This window comes from Apteryx mantelli, chromosome 4 (genome assembly GCF_036417845.1).
Source record: "Apteryx mantelli isolate bAptMan1 chromosome 4, bAptMan1.hap1, whole genome shotgun sequence".
Classification (NCBI taxonomy): Eukaryota; Metazoa; Chordata; class Aves; order Apterygiformes; family Apterygidae; genus Apteryx; species Apteryx mantelli.
In genome coordinates this window covers 80,469,866-80,489,747 of record NC_089981.1, presented here as the reverse complement: position 1 = coordinate 80,489,747, position 19,882 = coordinate 80,469,866, and the positions used below count along the sequence as shown (strand labels likewise).

Sequence of the window (19,882 nt, the reverse complement as noted above, 5' to 3'; positions counted from 1 at the left end):
CATCTATTTTTTTAGGTTATCGTTCACTTTGCAAAATACAAGCAAGTATAGATCCCTCTAGGATTGCCTCTGCCCCAGACCACACCCTTTGCTATCTGCACTAGCTGCCACTTGTCCTGCCAGCAAGCCCTACCTTTCTAACAAAGCAAAGCTAAATACAGAACCACCTACCTCTAAAGGCTTGTGAAAGATAAAGAAAACCAGCCCTTGGCCTGCGTTTCTTTGGCCTACCATGGGACGCAGCGTCAGAGATGGGCTGCAGCTCCGGTCTTTGGAGCAGCAGGCAGGAGGTGACGCAATGCAAAGGCAGAGGCTTGTGAGTAGTCCTAAAGAACAGAGCTGCCCCCATTCATGGCTCTTGGCAGGATCAGCCCAATCATGAGCATGCTGTTGCCTTTTCCTCTAACATATAGCAAGCCCATTCTTGAACTTTTGCATCCGAATCCCATTTTGGTAGCAAAGCAACTTTTTGCTGCGGGGTTACCTTGCCTTCTTGCACTTGGTGGGGTTTTTGTTTGTTGTGGTTTTTTTTTTGTTTGTTTGTTCATACCTTCACACCTATCCTTAACATATATCAGCCAGGACACTTTCCTACTCCTAAATATATTAACTCCTCTGCACCTGACTCAAAAGGGGGGCAGTCCTTCACAGCAACAGCTAGTGAAGTTGGGCCCTTCAGCACAAGCTGCAGAAGCCCAAGTCTTCAGTCCTCAACTTGCTGGCCAGTTCAGAAAAGGGACATTTACCTGATCTATCATTTTTCGTGCTTCCTCCACCTCTTTATCCTGCGACTCCGTCTCGATGGTGTATGTGCCCGTCTCACTCACACTGTCTTCCTCATCATTCCTCCTGCACTGGGCTGACTTTAACTCAGGAGGTGGAGCAGTAGCAGATTCTGGTTCTGATGATATAACCACACGTGGAGCTACTGGCATGGGCGGAGGCACTGGTTTCTCAGCACTTGACTTCCCAGACTGAGCAGTCTCCCGCAAGTACTCAGCCATAAAATCCTGAGCCATTTTAGACTTCCTCCCAATGCTCCCGTAAGTTTTGGCTGACGGTCTGGAAGTGGAAGAGGAGGAAGAGTTGATCCTATCCTCTGTCTTCTCTCTCTTGAAGGAACTAGTTCTTTGGGTCCCGGAGGAGCTGCTACTTGGTTTGCCCGCCTGAGCTCCAAGGTGGGATGACGGCGCTGCGTTTCCCAGCTTCTCCGCTGGCAACGTGCTCTTGCGCTTTTCAGCCTTGGTCTTCAGCCCCGGATCAGTGTCGCTCTGGGAGGAGTGAGCACTGTGCGTGAAGGACTGCGACCGCTTCTTCCGTGGCGTGTCCTCAAAAAACTCGATGACAAACGCCTGCTTGTTGTGCAGCATCTCGTGGGGATCGCGTCTCATCTGGCGTTGCAGCCTGGTTTGCTCTGTCGCACGTTCACTGCCAGTCGTTGTCTCCTTCTCTGCCTTGGGCGCCACAGGGTCTTCGGAGTCACTCTGCGTCCCGTCCTCGTGCCTATTGCCTAAAAACAAGTTAAATGGATTTGATTTTTATGTTCTCAGTTGCTGTTGCCCTGTCATTACCTTGCAGCTGAAATTTATTTTTTCAGTTGAAAGAAAAATTTCTATAGAATTAAACAACACCAAAAATATCTACTGTGCTACAAGGACTGTATCCCATCAGGTGAAAAGAGAGAAGGCATGCCATGACCTCACTTTTTACAACTGATTGGCTATCAACTTATTAAAACAACTTAAGAAATCATTTTAACCTTATGGGGTTTTGATTTTGTAACACTGACCATTTTAGACACCTAATGTCTTGTTTGTTTCTTTCTTGCCATTTAAACAAAAAAAAGGACATTATTTTGCAGTTCTGCCCAATTACCCTAGTCTAAGAACACCTCATTAGGTTCTCTTCATTCCAGAGCAGAAATTTCTCTGCAGAACTGAGAAATAAACCCCGTGCATTGCATCCCATGGAGCCAAATTCCCACGATGAAAAAGCCACATGATCACTGCGTTCTGACTGCATGCACCTCTGATCATCCGCTTTATCCCCCTCTACAAGGGGGAATAAAACAGCAGCTAACAGAAAAGTGAACTTGCAGGACTCTATCTTTTCTGAAGACTTAAGAGTTACACCATGACACCCCATGAGTCACACCATCCTATCACCAGCCGAGCAAAGGTTAAATAATTACTCATAGTTAACTAAAAATAAGCTTAAGTTAATTTTCACTTATATTAGAGACAACCATCTTCATAACCTTTGCTTTGTATCAGTGATGCTCTGCCCCTTAAGACCTTAGTTCAGGACTCTCAGAAAGAGAGTAAGTTAAAATAAAACAAAAAACAAACCTTTTTTTGGAGAAGGAAACAGGTGTGAAGGCACAGAACACGACTCAGCCAACGACTGGGAACCTGTCATCGGGAGAATGGGGAAAGAGGTCTCTGCGCTCTAGACTGTAACATGCAGCAAGATATACTTGCTAAAATACCACGTGTTTGAAAGGAGAACTGCTCAAACCTACTTTGCAAGTTCTCCAGTCACAGGGGTGAAGACCATTTATTACCTTGAGTTAGCTGTGAAAGATTAGAATTTAATACAAGAACCATTCAAACCCAGGAGTCAGGCCTCTGAAGAGTTTCCTAACACCATCCTGAAGAAAGCCAGTAGACTTTGCATTGTGCCCTAAAGGCTGATAAGTCCAGACCTTGTAAGGGAAAGTTGCTAGATTAAAGGGTCATGGCTGAGAGCTTTGCTGAATGTAAAATGGTGAGGATGCAAGGAAAAGGACTTGCTGTGCCTACAAATGCCCCACCAGAACACCGTGTATTTCTCAAAGACCTAGGGCCCAACTCTCTAGTCTTGATATCAGGCTTTATGTTCACCATGTTGTTCCTGAAAGTGAACAAATGTTACTAAAGAACCGCGACGGTGGGTGTCTCAGTGTTCCTGAAGACTCAAAGTTGGTAGGCAGCCAACTGTAGCCTCCAAGACATCTTCAAAATTCGCCCCACAGGAAAAACATGTTACACAGCTATCCAGACTGTCGCAGACAAATGACATGCTGTCCTCTGCCAAAGAAGAGGTGGATAAACTCCTTGGGCCACCAACCACCAACACTGTAATTCTTAATCAAATGCCCAAATAGTTGATTTTCTGATATGCAAATTATGCATTAAAATATCTCAGTTTCTTTCTATGCCTCATGAACAGTAAAGAGGCAAATGCAGTCTAGTGCTCTCTCTGTGCATCATGCAGGAAAATGCTGGGATGAGCAACAGCAGCCAAACTCTTTAGTAGTTCTGCTCTTTCCTTTTGGAGATAGTTAAATTGCATTTGTATCCCCTACAGACAAGGCTCTTCAGCAAGTCAACAAAATCTAAAATCTCAATGATAAAAATGAAAAACAAAACCTACCATATCTACTGAAAAGAAGACCTTAAATAATCAGGCAGGGCAGCTCAGTGATGACAAAAGAGTTCAATTTCTATGTCATGCCAAACCCCAGGGCTGGATATGCTAGACCTTCTTGACCATAGATGCTTCTCAGAAACTGTACACAAAACAGCAAGTTGGAGGCATAATAGGTAAAACTCTTCATATTAAAAGGAGGATTTCTCCAACAATGACTTAGCAAATATTCCTTTGAGGGAAAATAAAGTAGTGCTCTCTTTTAAAAATGTGTTAACCTCAAGCACAGGTGGGTCAGTAACCTTCAATATGACTTCATCAGTCAATGGTCCAGTTAGAAACAACAGCTTTTCCAGCACTGCAAGGCCTCCAAATACAAAGGCAGTGAGAATTTAGGAAGCAGTGGTCTTTTTCTAGCTGTTCAGTGCATGCTCCAAGAAAGGCTTCCAAGCAAACCTGGATCTTGCAAAATGTTTTCAAAAGCACAAGTAAGAATCACTGCTCCCACCAGCTGCTCTAAGCACTGAGCTCCAAACTACACTTCGCACCTTTGAAATTTCTCAAAGAATTCCTCACAGTAACACACTTAACAGAAAACAGATGCATGAAATCTGGAGTTGTTGAACAGAGCAGGATTTCAGAGAAGCTTTAGTTTAAGAGAAGAAACCTTTCTCCACAAGCACAATCATTTCCTCCACTGGTGACCATGTACATCTCCACTCTGTCACCAGTCTCCATGTGAGAAACTCTGGTTTTCAACCCAAGAGCCTCTGGTTATGACAGACATCAGCAGTTAGCCACAATTAGCATCTTCTGCACTACATCTAGAAAGCAAAGGTCATTCCCTTCAGCTAGTAGAAGCCAAGAGAAGAAAATCCACTGGCATACCTGTGTTTACCAGTCTGCCTGACCATACGAAGGCAATTTCAGACATTTAAAAATCAAAATCCTTTTTTCAATCACTGTTATTGCCAAGCTGGGGTTACAGATGTGGAGGAACCAGATTAGACAGTCCCCAGGCCAGCATCACACATGGCTTCAGGGCTGGGCGAAAAGCCTGCTAACCAGGTTTAAAACCATTAATAGTCATTAAAAAATAATAATAATAATATCTTCATTTTGCAAATTCGGGGCAGAGATAAATGAGTGCAATTTTCCTTGATAGGAGAAGGGTTTTGGCCTTTATTATGCTGCTGTGGCACAGCCAACAGAGAACCCTGTCCACATGACAAAGACATTCACTCACCTTTAAGTGTCCTCACGTGAACTGGCAGGTCACTTTTGGTACTGTACACATCGTCTCCTGGAGACTGTCGTCTCATCAAGCTGGGGTCATTCTGGACAAGCCAGTCAGCCACTTTGCTCTCTGCTGACATCACTTCTGTATGAGCAGGTTCCTTATTAAATGGTCTTCTCTGTCTGAGTGAAAATTTAGTTACGTGATCTTTTATCTTTATTTTACCGGGGGTACCGTCGTCAAATTCAATGGTGAAAGAGGCATGACTTTGCACAACTGGGGGCACTACAGCATCAACATCCTTTGTCGGTATTTCATGGACCTGTGTTTCCGGAGATTTTGATGGCTGCTGAAATTCTTTAGTCGGGATCTCAAAGTAACTTGGCTCTCTCCGGAACGCAAACACAGACTGTTCTTGGGAATCTCTATATGCAGAAATATTACCATTCAGTTCCTCTTCATGTTGGGTTATCTCTTTCGATCTTTCTACAAAAAAAAGGAGGGGGGGGAGCAGAAAAATATTAAATTCACAAACAAACATTAGCTGAAGTTGCTAAAATGAGTAGTAGCATTTTAAGGTTTCTGTCTGCCTGACATGGACAGGAGATATCCTGTTTCACTTCACTGAATTCACTTCCACCTACACAGCTGCTCAACCCAACAAACTTAGCAAGGCCTTTTCCATACATACTGAAGTAGTCCACAACTGCTGTTTTTAACTTTCACATATTTTAGGGGAAACATTTTATTTCCCCATATTTTTGTTTCACTAGCAGCAATCTACACATAGCAATGTGCAAATACAAGTACAAAAAAGTGGTAACTAAAGCCTTAAAGGAGGATGCCTTCGTGCAGCAAAGATCAAAAGCATGCAGCAGTTCTGTCCCCTTCCCGAGAGATGATCTGCATTACCTGAGTAGTGTTCCTCTTGTCTTCTGTCCTCCTTGTTATTTGCATCATCTTCCCCCCACCAGGAGGGCTGGCCATAAAGAGGGGTGCGATAAGTATTGGTCTCTAGGAAGAGGATAAGCAAATACTTTGACACAGAAAACATCTATTTCCCAGGTTCACAGAAGATAAGCATGTCCCAAACAGGGAAAAAAAGCAGAGTAAAATGAGATGACATATCTGTTATATTGCAATTATAATAAACCCAAATCGTATGTAACAATAATTATGTTCAGGCTTTTTTTTTTTTTTTTAAACACATTCTGCTAACAAAATGCTGATTCCAGCTCCATTCACTTTCTCTCATACCTGTGTTTCCCTGGTACCGGTTTCCCTCTCTTTCTAGCCTAATTATTCACAGGAAGTGGAAGAGTGCTGCCCCTTCTGGCCCCACCATGTATTGGGATGTTGTGAGGTCAGGGATTTTCTCCAACTTTTCACCACTTCCCCACCCACACACACAAAAAGAAAAACCATGATACACATCCCACAACAGGAAATTCTTGAAGTGATAAAAAATTAGAGAAAATGGTAAAACCATCTCCTTACACATACAAAAAAAAGAAGTAAACTCCTGCTCTCAAAAAGATTCCAGTCAAAGGAAGTGGATTCTAGAGTCACTGCAGGACAGTGTTTTTTCTCCTGGTGAAACTTCCTTTAGGAGTTCTAGATTTCAAAGATTTTCTCTGCTCAGAGAGTGCTCAGAGAAAAATCAGGGCTTCATCACAACAACAGGTACCCAAAGGAACTGATCCATTGCTTCTCATTCAACCATTTATCTCCCATGAAACAAGATTATACTTTGGGAATGCCTTAGGCTGCTGCTTTTTATACAACAAGTAAAAAGAATACACCTCAATTTACCTGTGGTAATAGTTGCTATTATTATTATTATTATTATGTTTTTATAATAGTTTAAGAGAGGCAAATAAAATAGCTTTTGTCCTTTCATGTTAAGGTGGCAGGGACACGAGTACAGATCAGGGGCTCAGGCTAACACAAGGAGACCTTCCAGTATCGTTAGCGGCTTCTGCCTCCACCCGTAACAGCAATCAGCACACGTTCTCCTGGACATGTCTTCAGCCCTGGCTCCAGCTACAGCGGCACAGCTGAGCTTCTACCGCCAGCTGCTGCTCAGTTTGCGGCTTTAAACCACACGCTGCTCTGTTTAAAGGAGCCCTCAAACAGCCCTGCAATTTTGCATTCCCTAGTTTAATAGGGACATGAGAGAGAGAGGTGTTAGCATGACAAGGGGAATGAGAAGAGGACGGGGAATTAAATAAGTCAAAGACAAAAGAAGCCCAAATTTATGTTGCCGTTTCTAATGCTACACAAATCCAATGACCACTATTTCATGGCTTTTTTTTTCTCTAGAATACTTCCAGAAACATATATGCTCATACATTCATACTCCACAGACAAAAATTTTGCTTTTGAGATTCAGCCCACTGGCCCTTTTCAAGAGATCTTCTTCATGTTTCAAAATTAAACACACTGCCTCCCTTCACACTGATGAGCAAAAGAGGCTGAAAACATTACTCCTTTCCGCCTAGAGCGCACAGAAGATAAACTATATTCCCATTATGTAGGCGGCCTTTGAAAGTTCAAAGGAGGAAGCATTTCTCACTGTGAATAAAATGGAATTGCCAAGCAATACGTTTCATAACTGAGGATGGGTAAAACACTTCGGGGGGGGGGGGAACTATTCAAAAGCTTGTTATTGAACAGAGGAACCCAAACGTATTGTCTGCTAGGCTGAGATCTTCTGTCATTCAGCCTAGCAGACACCCATCACCCTCCCATCATGCCACAACTCCTCTGCCAGGCCATTCACCCCAACCACATGGGTTTCACTCTACCCAGGTCCCAGAAAACACCTTTTGGGTACGCACTGCAATAGATTATCACCCTCTGAAGCACAATACTAATCTTGGGGTTCGTTGCCAAATGGTAGCCAGGGCTGGGAGGAGGAGACCAGAACTCCAGAGTCATGGACGAATCTATTAGAAGTCAAACGTGTCTAAGGTAACTCACAGCTAAAGGGCCAAGGGGCACAGTGAAGGGCTCAAAACTGAAGAGATACGTGAGATTTTGGAGGCTTGTCTCGGATTAATAAAAACAACTCTGACAAGTTCATCAGTGATTAATTTTAGATTGCTGGTGGAACAAATCCTGAAAATACTACGCTGCAAATGTGAAACGCAAAGAGACAAAGTGAGCTAAGACAGCTCAGTGAGGGCATCCATCCTGCAGGACAGACTTCTTCCCAGCATCTTTTCCAGCCCTGAGAACTGTTCCTCGCACAGGACACAGGAGCTACTGCCTTCACCCCCAGAGCTTTTCTACTGCAGGGATAAAGGCAGCTGGAAGAGCAAGTTAATCCTGGTCAAACTTTTTGGTTGAAAGGGAACTTTGGGATGACAAGGAGAGCATGAAAGAAAAAAAAAAAAAAGAATGATTAGCCAGTTCCTCTGTCCTTTTCAAGTTGCCCCCCCTAACCTAAAGAGGTCCTGTCAGGCATTTGGGAATCCCCAAAATTCCCTCTGTGACAAATGCTAGCACAAGACCAAAAACCCAGGGCATATCAAGGAGCCGTTACAGTCAGCACATCAGGTTTGGCAGAGTGCATAGACCCAGCTAGGGGCCACCAGGGTGGGAGGCCACTCTAGAGCAGCCCCAAGCCTGCTTTCACCACACCACAGCGGAAGCCACGTTCTGCCCTCCGGGGCCAACAGGCATGACACAGGCTTACATGGCTTCACCTGACACGCTGTCACAGCCTGCGTTCAGGGCAACACATCTGCATTATTTTTCATTCTTCCCCTCTCCCTGCCTCCACAATAACTAGAGCTTAATTTTAAAGAATGCAAAAAGCACAGATGGGAAGCTTAGGAGTCAATGTCTTGCTATTTAGGGACAGTTTCAGTATTTTAAGAGCAATTAATGTTTCCACCGAACCTTCAAATTAATTTGCATTTTGTGCAACAACTTTATCAAGTGACACAGATGCCCTAATTCTCACCTACTGTTGGAAGTGGCCAGATCCTGAGCTACTCTGTAAGTATACCACAATTTCAGAAGAGTTACACTAATTTGCCATCCTGCCCAAGGCAGAAACTACTGCCCCTTCTTATTCGTCAGCACAACCGACCCAGTGGCCTCTCCTCCTTTCAGCTCTAACAAGATAATGTGGTTTAAAAAAAGAAAATAAAAAGCTAAAGAATGGAGCTAAAACAGATGGCTGGGACTGAAGCAGGAGAGAGTGCAGCTACATATGCAGCTGTGCCAGCAGATCCAAGGGGCTTTGCCCTCCACCAGCTGGGATGCATTTTGGGTAGCAACCTCAACTTGGACCAGCAGCACCCAGAGCAGCAGGTCTGTCTGTGTCCTGACACACACGCTGCTCTGAACCCACAGATTGTCTATTGTATTTTACGGTGTACACTAAGAGCTCCTGCAAGTCCACAGAGACTCAGGGCTTGCCCAAGTCAGTGATGAAGCAAGGAACACCAATGAAAACTAACTACTCAGTCATTTTAATGATATTAGACTTCCTCCAATTGATGGCAGCTCGTTACCACCTCTCTCAACTCCATGCCAGGCTGGCCAGATGGTGCCAATTCATTTAGACATACTTCTTGGCTCATCAATTCAGGCAGACAGCCTGAAAAACATCCTTTCAGAGAACTGAATTGAGGTCAGTACAAGCATTCAGACAGATAAATACTGAGCTACCAGTGACAGTGTAATACAGGAAAGACCACTGACATGCACACGTTCTGCTCCTGGATTTCAGTCTTTGGGGCAGTCACTCAAGAAAAAAAATGAAGGCTGTTTTAGCACAGAACAAGGGAGGTCCATTTGTTTAACAAGCCTGACAAGAACATGGCCTATTAAATTAATACAGGGCTATTGATCATCTGAACAGAAGACACCACAATGCGAGAAAATGAGATGTTTGAATACAAAAGAGGTATATTTATGGAGAAGTGAATCACACAGAGCAACATGAGGGCAGGACCAAAAATACAGTAAAGGTAATGAAAGGAGAAGGAGAAAGTCTGTGTTAACGCAGCTTTCTACCAGCAAGTGGTTAGAACAGCTTTCCTGATGAACGTGTAGCTCCCATCGCAGAGGGGTTTGATTTCCTTTGAAGAAGGGCTCTTCCCACAGGCTGCCTGGCTGGGACAGCACTGAGGGCTGCACTTCACCCAAGTCCTCGCAAAGCTTCAAACACTCACGAGAGAGAGACAGACAACAGTGGCACATTTCTCTGCTGACAGAGGCACACGCAGCTTTGAAGCTTGCTGCAGCAAGTCATTAACAAAAGCATGAGAAATCCAGCTTGCTTTAAGTCAAGCTGTTTTTGATTCATTATTAATAACACAAATGTCCATCTTCAGAAGATGCAGAGCAGGCTTCTTATGGCAGAGGCCTTGGGGAGAAAAAGATGATCTAGCTTTAACATTTTAAAACTAATTCCTGAAGTCTCTGTTTTTTTTTCTGCTCTCCCAAACAGAGAACTCTAACCTAGCAGGAATAAACATAAAGCAATTCTTTGGCTCTCCACCACAGTGTTTATTTTGTGTGTGTGTTGCAAACCTAAACCCTGGTCTTTTTTTTTTTTTTTTTTTTAAACTGCTGTGAACACACACAAATCCTGAAGGCTTTCAAATCCGACTGATAATCACAAATTTATTTGTACCAATTAAATGGTGAAGCCTTTAGCATGTTGCAGGTACCACCAAACTAGCTCAAATTAGAAGCAGATAAACCACCACCACTGTCTTAAATTAGAGGCCAGAGAAGAGCTGCGTGTCTAAGTAACTATTACCATGATCTCATGGGGAAAGCAGCCGAAGACCATGGAAACCACGCCACAACTAGGCACAAGTCCCACTGCCTCTGTCCAAACTGCCTGCTGACCTCAGCACTGGACACCGACAAGACTTTCCAGTCATCTGTTCTGTTAGGAGTACTCCATAGTTATACCAACATTAACCAGCACACAAGCCTGTTTCACAGAACCAAGGAGAAATTCAAGTCATGCCCTTGTGTTTGATGATGCCCCATTTCAGCTGGAAGCTGTGGGCAACCTCCACTCCTGGAAACTCAGGTCTTCAGTCATCAGGTTTAGCATTATCTAGTGCCATCAGCCTATGAGGGCTGAAAAAAAAAGAAGTGGATTTTATGGCCAGCCTGAGGATTAACTATGTGCTGAGATCAGAAGACCATAAAGTAGCCTATGTCATTCAGTACTTCAATCCAGGTAGCAACAGATGGGGAATGCAACGGAGTCTTAAAACCTGCTCATTGCAAGGCTGTACCCGGCCTCCTGATCACTTAAGGCTTTAAACATGAGAGCTGATGGCTATTTTTGGCATTAACTGGCTAAACTGTGGGTACTTTTCTTATTCATATCAACATCTAACCCACAGATCTTACCAAATTCCTCTCCTGGAAAAACATTTCACAAAGGCTGGTGATTTTCTGCTTACAGGCAACATACGCCAAAAAGCTGCAAGTTCAGCAGCATAAAGAATAAACGGCTTAGCTGTTTCCAATTCACTCTATTGGATGTCTTTATCCTCACTCCTCACCTCCTCCCAATTCTAACCAGGTCTAATTGTTCACATTGTTTTGTTAAACCTCTTCCCTCCAAGCCTGCATTCCCTCTGCCTCTTTTCCACCAGGGCTCTGGGAAGCGATCCTTCTAAAGGCCTTTGTCACCCCAGCCCCTGCTTTAATTAGTCAGTGTAAATTCTCAAATACCTACAGGCTTAGCAAGAGAGCTCTCTCTCCAAAGCCTCTTTTTCTACTCCCACTGAGCAAGCCCACTCCCCGTAAGATACTACATTCCTCTTTCCACTAATCAGTTAAACTGCTGCCACTTCTCCAAGCAACAGAGAAAAACTGTGCATGCGTGTAGCTGAATACAAGGTGAATTAGTCACGTGGCAGATGAAATACGAACCCACTAATCATTCTGCTCATGTGACAGAGATGTTTTCCAAAGAGGTTCAGACTCCTTCCCTTGCTTCCACAGGCTTCAGTCCAGCTCAAAATACCTCCAACAAAATATCCTCAATTCCTCCATCTTTCAGTGGGGTTAGCAGCACTTCACAGGAGGTTTTTCACATCTGGCTGTCAGTCCCACTGAAGGCAACATACTTCAGTACCGGCCCCCAGAAAGTACTCATGGCCCTTTTTACCTCCAACTTCTGGCCTGTGCCCACTAACCATGATAAAAATGCAATGCAGGTCTGTGAACCATGGACCAGAGAAATAAGTCATGTTGCTGAAGAGCCACTTGATGTCCTGACTTTGAAGACGTTCCCAAATATCAATGGCTTATGCTATTAGGCTAAAACTAACTAGTGCACATTTTGGAAGAAGACAAGAATAAAAATGAGAATATTCATCCAACAGAAGCAGATTGGTTTGATCAGAGCCTTGCAGACGGGTTATTGGCAAATCTTTTCAAGAAGCCAGCATCCACTGCAGCCCAGCTGGGGAGTTCTCCTCCCAAGGAAGTTCACCTCTTTTCACCCTCCACAGCATCACAGTCAACCATCACCAACTCTATCCCTTTAACTTGTGAGGTAAAGTCACAAATGCCACATCCACAGGGCAGGGTGAAACACAAACACATCTATAGCATCACAAGGAAAGGTTCCTCTGGCACAGGGAAGGGGAGTCAAGTACACAAGATGTGTGTGCTTCCATGCACAGCGGGAGGCAAGAACAAGAACAAAGGCAAATGTACCAAAGAGAAATATTACACTGCTTTAGTACACTACATCAGCTTAGAGGGATTTTCACAAAGACAGTAAATGGGAGATTAAGGTCAGCCAGCCCACTCCAGTTAGAGATCAGGAAACCTTAACAGATTTACCCACAGTTGCACACGATTCTAGAAAGCTGCTGTCACCCTCTGCTCTGCAACAGACTGGCTTACTCTTCACTGACCCACCTCCTTCCTGGAGTTCACCCCTCTCCTTCCTCTAACAGGCCCACTTTGCAGGCAGGCAGTCTCTCTGCTAAACCTAAAACTTTTCAACCACTCTGCCATCTTGCCACCAGAAGACTGCTTCTGGCAGTCCTCAGTCACCAGGATGCTTTAAAACCACATTTGTTCCTCTTGTGCATCATCACGCTGTAGAAGGCCACCAATGGATATCCAAGCATAACCAGAGGAGGTGCGCCAGGGGTAACACATACAGGAGATAGGAAGTTCAAATGAGTGAGACAAGGCTGCTGGGGAGGTCTTGGCCCACCACAGTGGGGAACAGGGAAGAAGCAGGTGGCACTCATAGGATTCAACAGGGAAGGGAGAGCACAGGGTGGAACAGGCAGGAATAATTAAAGACCTTTAAAGGAACAAAGCAATGGGTAAAAAAATGGACAACAGAGGGAATTTTTCAAATGGAAAAGATTTATAGCAGTGAGTAACAAACCTGAGGCAAACGTATGCAGGTTTGGTAATCAGTTTCAATCCCACATAATGATGTGTGAGGAAATACAGCAATTCAGGACCATACTATGTTTGGGTTTTTTTTTTCCCCCTCATCAAATCCCATGTTGCCTGTTTGCCTGCCTGCCAACACCATGCCACAGCAGCCATGCATTTTCCACTCTGAGTCACCACCACTGTTCAAACACCGGCTCATGATTAGGAAATTAAAAATAGACCAGACAGGTGCCAAAGAACTAGCCAAACCTGCTATGCCCACAAGTTCTCCAGCATACACACGATGACAAGGCATGCCTGAACCATCATGCCAGCAAATTTTTTCGAGGTTGAATCTCCAAAAACTGATAGTCTGAAATACCAAAATCAGAGCTTTAGAAAGACGACACTTCTGTAACTGCTCCTAGAAGTAAACTATGATACTGCACTACTGTTCTGACCCGGCACAGGAACTGAACAGCAGCGGCTGTCCTGAATCTTGATTAACTGGTTCCTGAGCAAGTACCTGTGATTGCTTTCCTCTCTCCTTTCTCCAGCTTTGCTTGAGGCGACTCTGTGTAGACACCGTGCTCCATGGACTGCTCCGCCCTCTTCATTGCCGTGCCTTTGAAATTCATCTGAAGCTGGCTCGTGTACTTCTCATGCTGCAGAGACATAAGCAACAGCTCGCTGGGTGCCCCTGCGCTATATATACCCCATGAACCTCATACTCCCACCCCACACCACCAAAAGGATCATACAAAAGCAAATTCTGTGGCAATGTTCTGTAACAAGAAGAAAACACACTGGAGTAGAGGCTAGAGAATGGCAGAAATGCCAGCCGAAAGGCTTTCAAATACCTCATTTGGAAGATATTAAGTGACAATTCTAGTCCATGAGAAGGGCATCGCGACTTATCTCTGCAAAACAGCTAATTAGGAAACCCTTTAAAGAGTAAACTGAGAACAATCAGAACTCATGTCGTTTTCCATTCCAGATTCAAATCCTGAAATCCCTTTGCAACATTATAAATTCTTTCAAGGCACTCATCTGCATTATCTCAGTTTCTCAGTAAAGGCAATTAAAACATATTTTAATTATTTCTCTCCAAAGTCTCTCCAGCTAGGAATGTCATTCTGCCTTAAAAAAAGGTTTCATACTAAATTTGGACATAGTAAATGATTTAATTAAAAGTGGATTTATTACAAGTAAGTTAATAAAAGGGTGTACCCGTCAAGATTACCCCTCAGCAAACGCAATGAATCATTTATCCAATCTTATCTGTTACACTTCTGACCCTCTCAAAGTCCTAAAGGTGGAACCAGGGCTGAGAGGACAGTATGTGCTGGCCAACAAGTGATGCTTGGCACTGATAACCTAATCCCTCAGCTGTACAAGGACAGCTTTCCTGCCCGGAGGAGGTTGCTCTTCTGCCTTAGATAAGAGGACGCTGGAGTATTTTGTACCTGATCCTGAACTCTATGTTTAAAAAACACCTCGCTGATAAGAGCGAAAAGCAAAGAAAAAATGGGAGCTTGAAGACAAAAACGAGATTAGGAATAAATTAAGTAAACTTTAGCTGGCTGGAGGAAATGTGATGGAGCTGGCCCAAGTTACCACACTCAGAGGAAGGCATCCATGCTTCACTTCTGGGAGAGAATAAGTTCTACTATGCTTTTACAAGAAGTTAATGCGTTGACTGTTCTTTAATACACTACACCTCTGGTAACCTTTGCTGGCACCCATGAATTCATAAATAACTTCATCTAGATGTTAGCACAGGAATAAGAGATCAGAGCCGAGATAACTGGGAAATGCATCTCTCTCAAAGGAGGTTTTGTTAAAGGAAAGTTTTGTTAAGCATCAATCCAAGGAGAGCCTAACACTGTGGATCTTTTCGCTGCCATCAAGAGTGCTTAAAAATTTCAAGCTACATGACCATCACTGGAGTACTTAAAAAAAAAAAATTGTAATGCTGTAAAATAGCACCTTTAAACTGTGCAGCACTCTGTAGACACCACCATCTCTTTGCAAAGAAACAACCTGCATCTGTACACTCTTACCTTTAATGCTTCTTCTGGGACCTTGTGCTGAATTTGCTCCAGGACATACATGTTTGAATGTACAGAACTTGTTAAGGAAACAGCAAAGTAATTAGATGCACAGTGAAATCTACCCCTCAGTCACTAAAATAAAACAAGATCATAAAACTAGACAAGCTTAAAATACACGGGGCACTAAAAATTGTCTCCATTGCACACCACCATGGTCTTTGCTGCACACATTTTGCAGCACAGTGTGCAATGATGTCTGCTGGCCAGACCCAGCACTAAATGAAGAGCAGGGCAGGGGAAGCTCCAGGGAGGACCAGCAGCTCAGTATGAGATGGGGGAGCGACCTGAGCCATGTCTCAACTCGCTCCCTGCTCCTCTCCACCCTGTTGTCAGCTCCTGGCAGACTGCTCCATCCCCACAGTATCCCAGCCAAGATCAGTCTCCCATGCTCGGGACAAGGGAACGGAAAACTGCAGCTCCCTGCAGAGACGTCCAGGACTGCAGTGCTCTCTTACTCTGACAAGTCACTGCAGTTTCCTGGATGAAAAGTAAATCAGGCCATGAGCTGCTGTGACCTCTCAGAAAGAGAGGCATTCAGTATGTTTGAGCCTAGGCGGCTGCGCAAAAAAATAAGGAAAGCATCTGGCAACGTCATCATGAACAACCCAATCAGGACTGCACAGAGCAAAGGGGGGAGGAAAGAACCATGGAAAATCTTAAACTAAAAATAAACCAAGCGATACTGGCATAGCAAGAAAACTCCACACAGTCTGCAAGTGAAACTGTAAATGGAAAAGAGACAAATGCTCTTATGCAATAGAGCACAGCTGACTCGGAGACCACAGGAGATGCTGCCATCCACACAGAGCCGGACAAGGTGGGCACAGAAGGCACTTCTAAAAAGAGTGGCACCAAAGCAGCAAAGAAGGGGAAGAGATTATATCTTTATTCTCATAAAGATGCAAGTCTAAACCTCTCATTCGCATAAGTCTTCCTGTTGAGGGCAATAAATTCTCCAATTCATAAATGCAATCATTCATTTCACGTGAATGTCCATACAAGGGCTGCAGGACTAGGCACTTTACCCAGCTGCTTAATGCTCAGAATTGTTTTCTATAAAAAGTTTAAACCTGTAACACAGCCATTAAAATCTACCCAAGCTCTAGGCACTGGCCTATGACTTAGCTAAACTAGAGTTTACAGCAAATCTTTTATGAGTTTCCCTACGTATGTAGAGACTAGAAAACACACAACCAGCTACATTAGAAGAACATTTGCAAAGCTGCAAAGTTAAGAAAAGTTAGAACTCAGGTTGCCTATGTGACTTTAGTGTGCTTCATCACATGTGTGCACTGAGACACCACCTTTAATTACACGGCCCCACATGACAAAGCTTGTGCACATTTAATGCTCAGTACTCAATAAGGGGCTACTCAGCATTTTTCCCCCATGTATGTCTGAATCCTCATCAGCTGCACCCTGTTCAAACCCAGCTTGGAAGGCAAATAATCAGTCTCCTTTTCAGCTTTCTTATGATTTAGCAACTCCCTCTCTTTTTAAAACAAAAAAACAATACCACTGTGAAGATAAGATCTATTACCTATAAAACGGGAAGAAGAGACATGAAGAAACCAAGTCCAAAAATACGATTTTATAAAAGGTCTAGAAAAGCCTCTTTTCCAGCAGACCCTGAATTACACACAGATCAGTAGAAGCATCCCTGTTTCCAACAGAGTGTACTCCAGCACCATCGCAGCTTAGACCCGAGGTTCTCAGATCCCTGCAAGAGCATGAAGGCTCAGCAAATCCGCTCTCTTCACTGGTTCATGCCTCCAGCAAGCTCAGGAATATTTCAAGGGTTACGGCACGGCCAAGCACACATGGATTATCATGGAGACAACAAAAGGCACAAGAATGTGGCCTTGGGGTCAAGGATGCACAAGAGTTTTCTAAGCAATAACAGATTTCCCCCCCTCCCCTCCCACAGTAAAACTTACTACCTGCCTCTATTCTCACAAATGTCTGGACTGTTTTAAGGGAAGTTTCCCACAAAAGAAAGGAAAAAACCTAGAGCAGACACTATTTCTAAATTCACCCTAAACGGGTAACATTTGGCAGTTAGAGGCAACTGAAACTGTTATTCTGAAAATGATAACACTGAGAAAAGGCAGTTCTACTTACCGCTGTTGATATATAGGCTGAGGAAGGCATTTCAACATATATGCTTATAGCCAGTCATATAGTCACATCAGGATAAAAAGAAAAGGGATGAAGGTAAAGGTATTTTAGCAGACTCTAGCAGTATTTGTACTTTTTTAACCAAAGCAGTAAAGGTAGCCTGGCCTCCTCCTGACAGAGGTGAAATTTGTTATTGCTAACAGGAGATTTACTCTTGCATTTTGTGGCAGAAGCAATTTGCAAGATTCAACTTTAATCAATAAAAAGCCAAGGGTCTGACTGCTAGCCCCAAAGCAAGATATTTAATGATGAAGAACTGTGTGCTCAAATCATCTGCAAGCAAGCATTTGGGTGGAATGATTAAAAAAATATAAAGTCAGATGATAAAAATAGGAAAATGTTAGTGTTACAAAAGTGTATAACACATGTTTTCTCCCAGGCTGGTACCAGCTACAGTTGCCACCCAGGGATCCCAGACAAAAAAGAAAAAAGAAAAAACAAAACAAACAACCCTTCCCAAGAGAGGAAGAGACCGGAAGACACTGAAACAGCACCTCCACAGTCACTATTGCCAGTGCAGGGCCTGATTCAAAGCCCAATAAAGTCATCAGGCATCATGATTAATACGCTCTGAATCAGGTCCATGGTGGAGAAACAAAAGCTGACGAGCCATCCAAAGACTCCAGGAGGCAAAATAAACACCCTTAGTCATTAGCCACAGTTAGCACTGCTAACTCTCCACGCAGCGGACAGCACAAAACCCAAACAAAGATTGCGTCTCACTGCATCCTCAGACAAGGATATCATAGCCGAAGCGAATGACATCGTTCAGTTTTAGGGTGATGTACTTCTGGTCAGGAATCCTCACGTCATTCACGAACGTCTGCAAGAAAGAAGCACAGAAATGGTTTTGACAGAGCATATCAAGGTGACATATCTCAGAGGGTCAGGGCTGTGTAACCAGCTGGAACGCACCCATGCCCTCCTGCAAACAGCACTACGAGCAAGCTGCTCTGAAGGCACCTCAAGGGCGGTTCATCTTCTACCAACTGCAAACTGAATTTTAGTCCCTGATTTAAACAAGTAAATGAGGTGCCTGAAGTTAGGAACTTCAGATGCTTCTGGTTCTCCTCCTCCCTTCACAAACAGCAAGAACAGCATACGTTGTGGTAAAAGCTAAAGCAATTCATAATCCAATTACTGGGTTGAACCTGCATTGGGAATCAGTGTTTCACTATGCGTCAAACAAGACTGGTGTCAGCCTCCAAGGCCTGATGCTTTAACAAGCAAGGCCTTCCATGAAGGAAGGGGGAAATGCAAATGCACAGGAAAACAAGTATTTGCAGTGGCATCACCATGATGTCTGAGGCCACATTTTCCAAGACACCATATATCAGTACCAGATTAAAAGCAAACAATAGGCCCCTCACTCAAGGGATTCCCATACTGATTTTTCCTATGTCCCAGACAGGTAATTGAGGCCCAAAGAAACAATTACCCTTATAAAGGTGCAGGAAATATACTTCAAAGCTGCAAACAAAGCCCAGACATCTCCAATGCCTGCACTCCAAGGGGGTCGTATAAGGAGCAATTCTTACAGAACAACGGAGGAACAAATTGAGCATGTGTTATCTTTTGCAAATAATCTTGTTTGCTTCTGTAATAAACCAGGCCAAATAAAAATTAATTGGGAACTCATGCGAAGAAGTGTCAGGATGCTGATGGGGACTAGGCACCTAGCTGCACCTTGGGCTAGAGGAGGGCATTTGCAGACACTGGGACTTATCCTATACTGCAAGATGGGATTCACACAGCCTTACAGACTGGGAACCCTCAGTTGGGTTTTTGTAGCCTCAATACCATCCAGCACACCTTTGAAGAACCAAAATTATGTTAGAAAATGAGTTAACATACTTTCATCACTGAGGCACAGCTTTCTCCCCCTTCTCCCCTCACCAAGTCAAACATGCATGATAAGACCAAGTATTAACAGCAGAAAAAAATAAATACTAGAATGGGAAGCTAGAACCTCAGCAAACAATGGCCCCTAGCTTCCTGGCAATTTATAGGCCTGTTCACCAGCTACTCTGTAATTTCAGAATAAAAGCAGTGAAGCTGGTTAAAAGACAAAGACTTCCTATTTTTGAAAGTTTTCAAATAAGGGCACATTTCTTTAACACAGAATACATTCAGTTTGGTCACAACAGCCTTCTCCAACAGAAGTTTGTTTGACCAACTCTAGAAGATAGGCACTGTTGTAATTTCTTTTTAATTCACTGCCCCTCAGAGCACAATTCTATTATTAAATGTTGTAAATTTGCACTCGTTGGCCTTTGAAGAAAGAAGAGAAGTGATATGAGCCTTCTCTTTCTGCAAGCAGAATTTTAAGCTGTTATTTTGCCACCATGAGTTAATTCTATCACAGGCTTTGAATCAGGGATCCAGCTAGAGCCAAGACCTGTTATCAGAAATACTTATGATTTCAGAAAGCTCTCTGCCTTTAGCTATTAGGTCAAGAAGGATTAATACTCATTCTTGCTGTTTTCAGATGCCAGCAATGGCAGAAAGGTTGAGGTCTGCTTTACCCACAGTATTTGCAACAGTTTCT

The 19,882-nt window shown here is 43.6% G+C and overlaps 1 protein-coding gene across 1 annotated transcript in view; it reads right to left on the bottom strand.

The window, feature by feature from the left end:
• The window catches only part of CEP170B (centrosomal protein 170B), a 58,813-nt gene that overhangs the window by 23,696 nt on the left and 15,235 nt on the right, over positions 1-19,882 (bottom strand). Inside the window, exons 4-10 of the mRNA XM_067295071.1 lie at positions 18,079-18,157; positions 15,106-15,164; positions 13,569-13,707; positions 5,558-5,659; positions 4,655-5,131; positions 2,349-2,411; positions 747-1,510 (exon numbers count right to left, since the gene is read on the bottom strand). Coding sequence (XP_067151172.1) covers positions 747-1,510; positions 2,349-2,411; positions 4,655-5,131; positions 5,558-5,659; positions 13,569-13,707; positions 15,106-15,164; positions 18,079-18,157 — 1,683 coding nt within the window. The remainder of the gene's footprint in view (positions 1-746; positions 1,511-2,348; positions 2,412-4,654; positions 5,132-5,557; positions 5,660-13,568; positions 13,708-15,105; positions 15,165-18,078; positions 18,158-19,882) is intronic.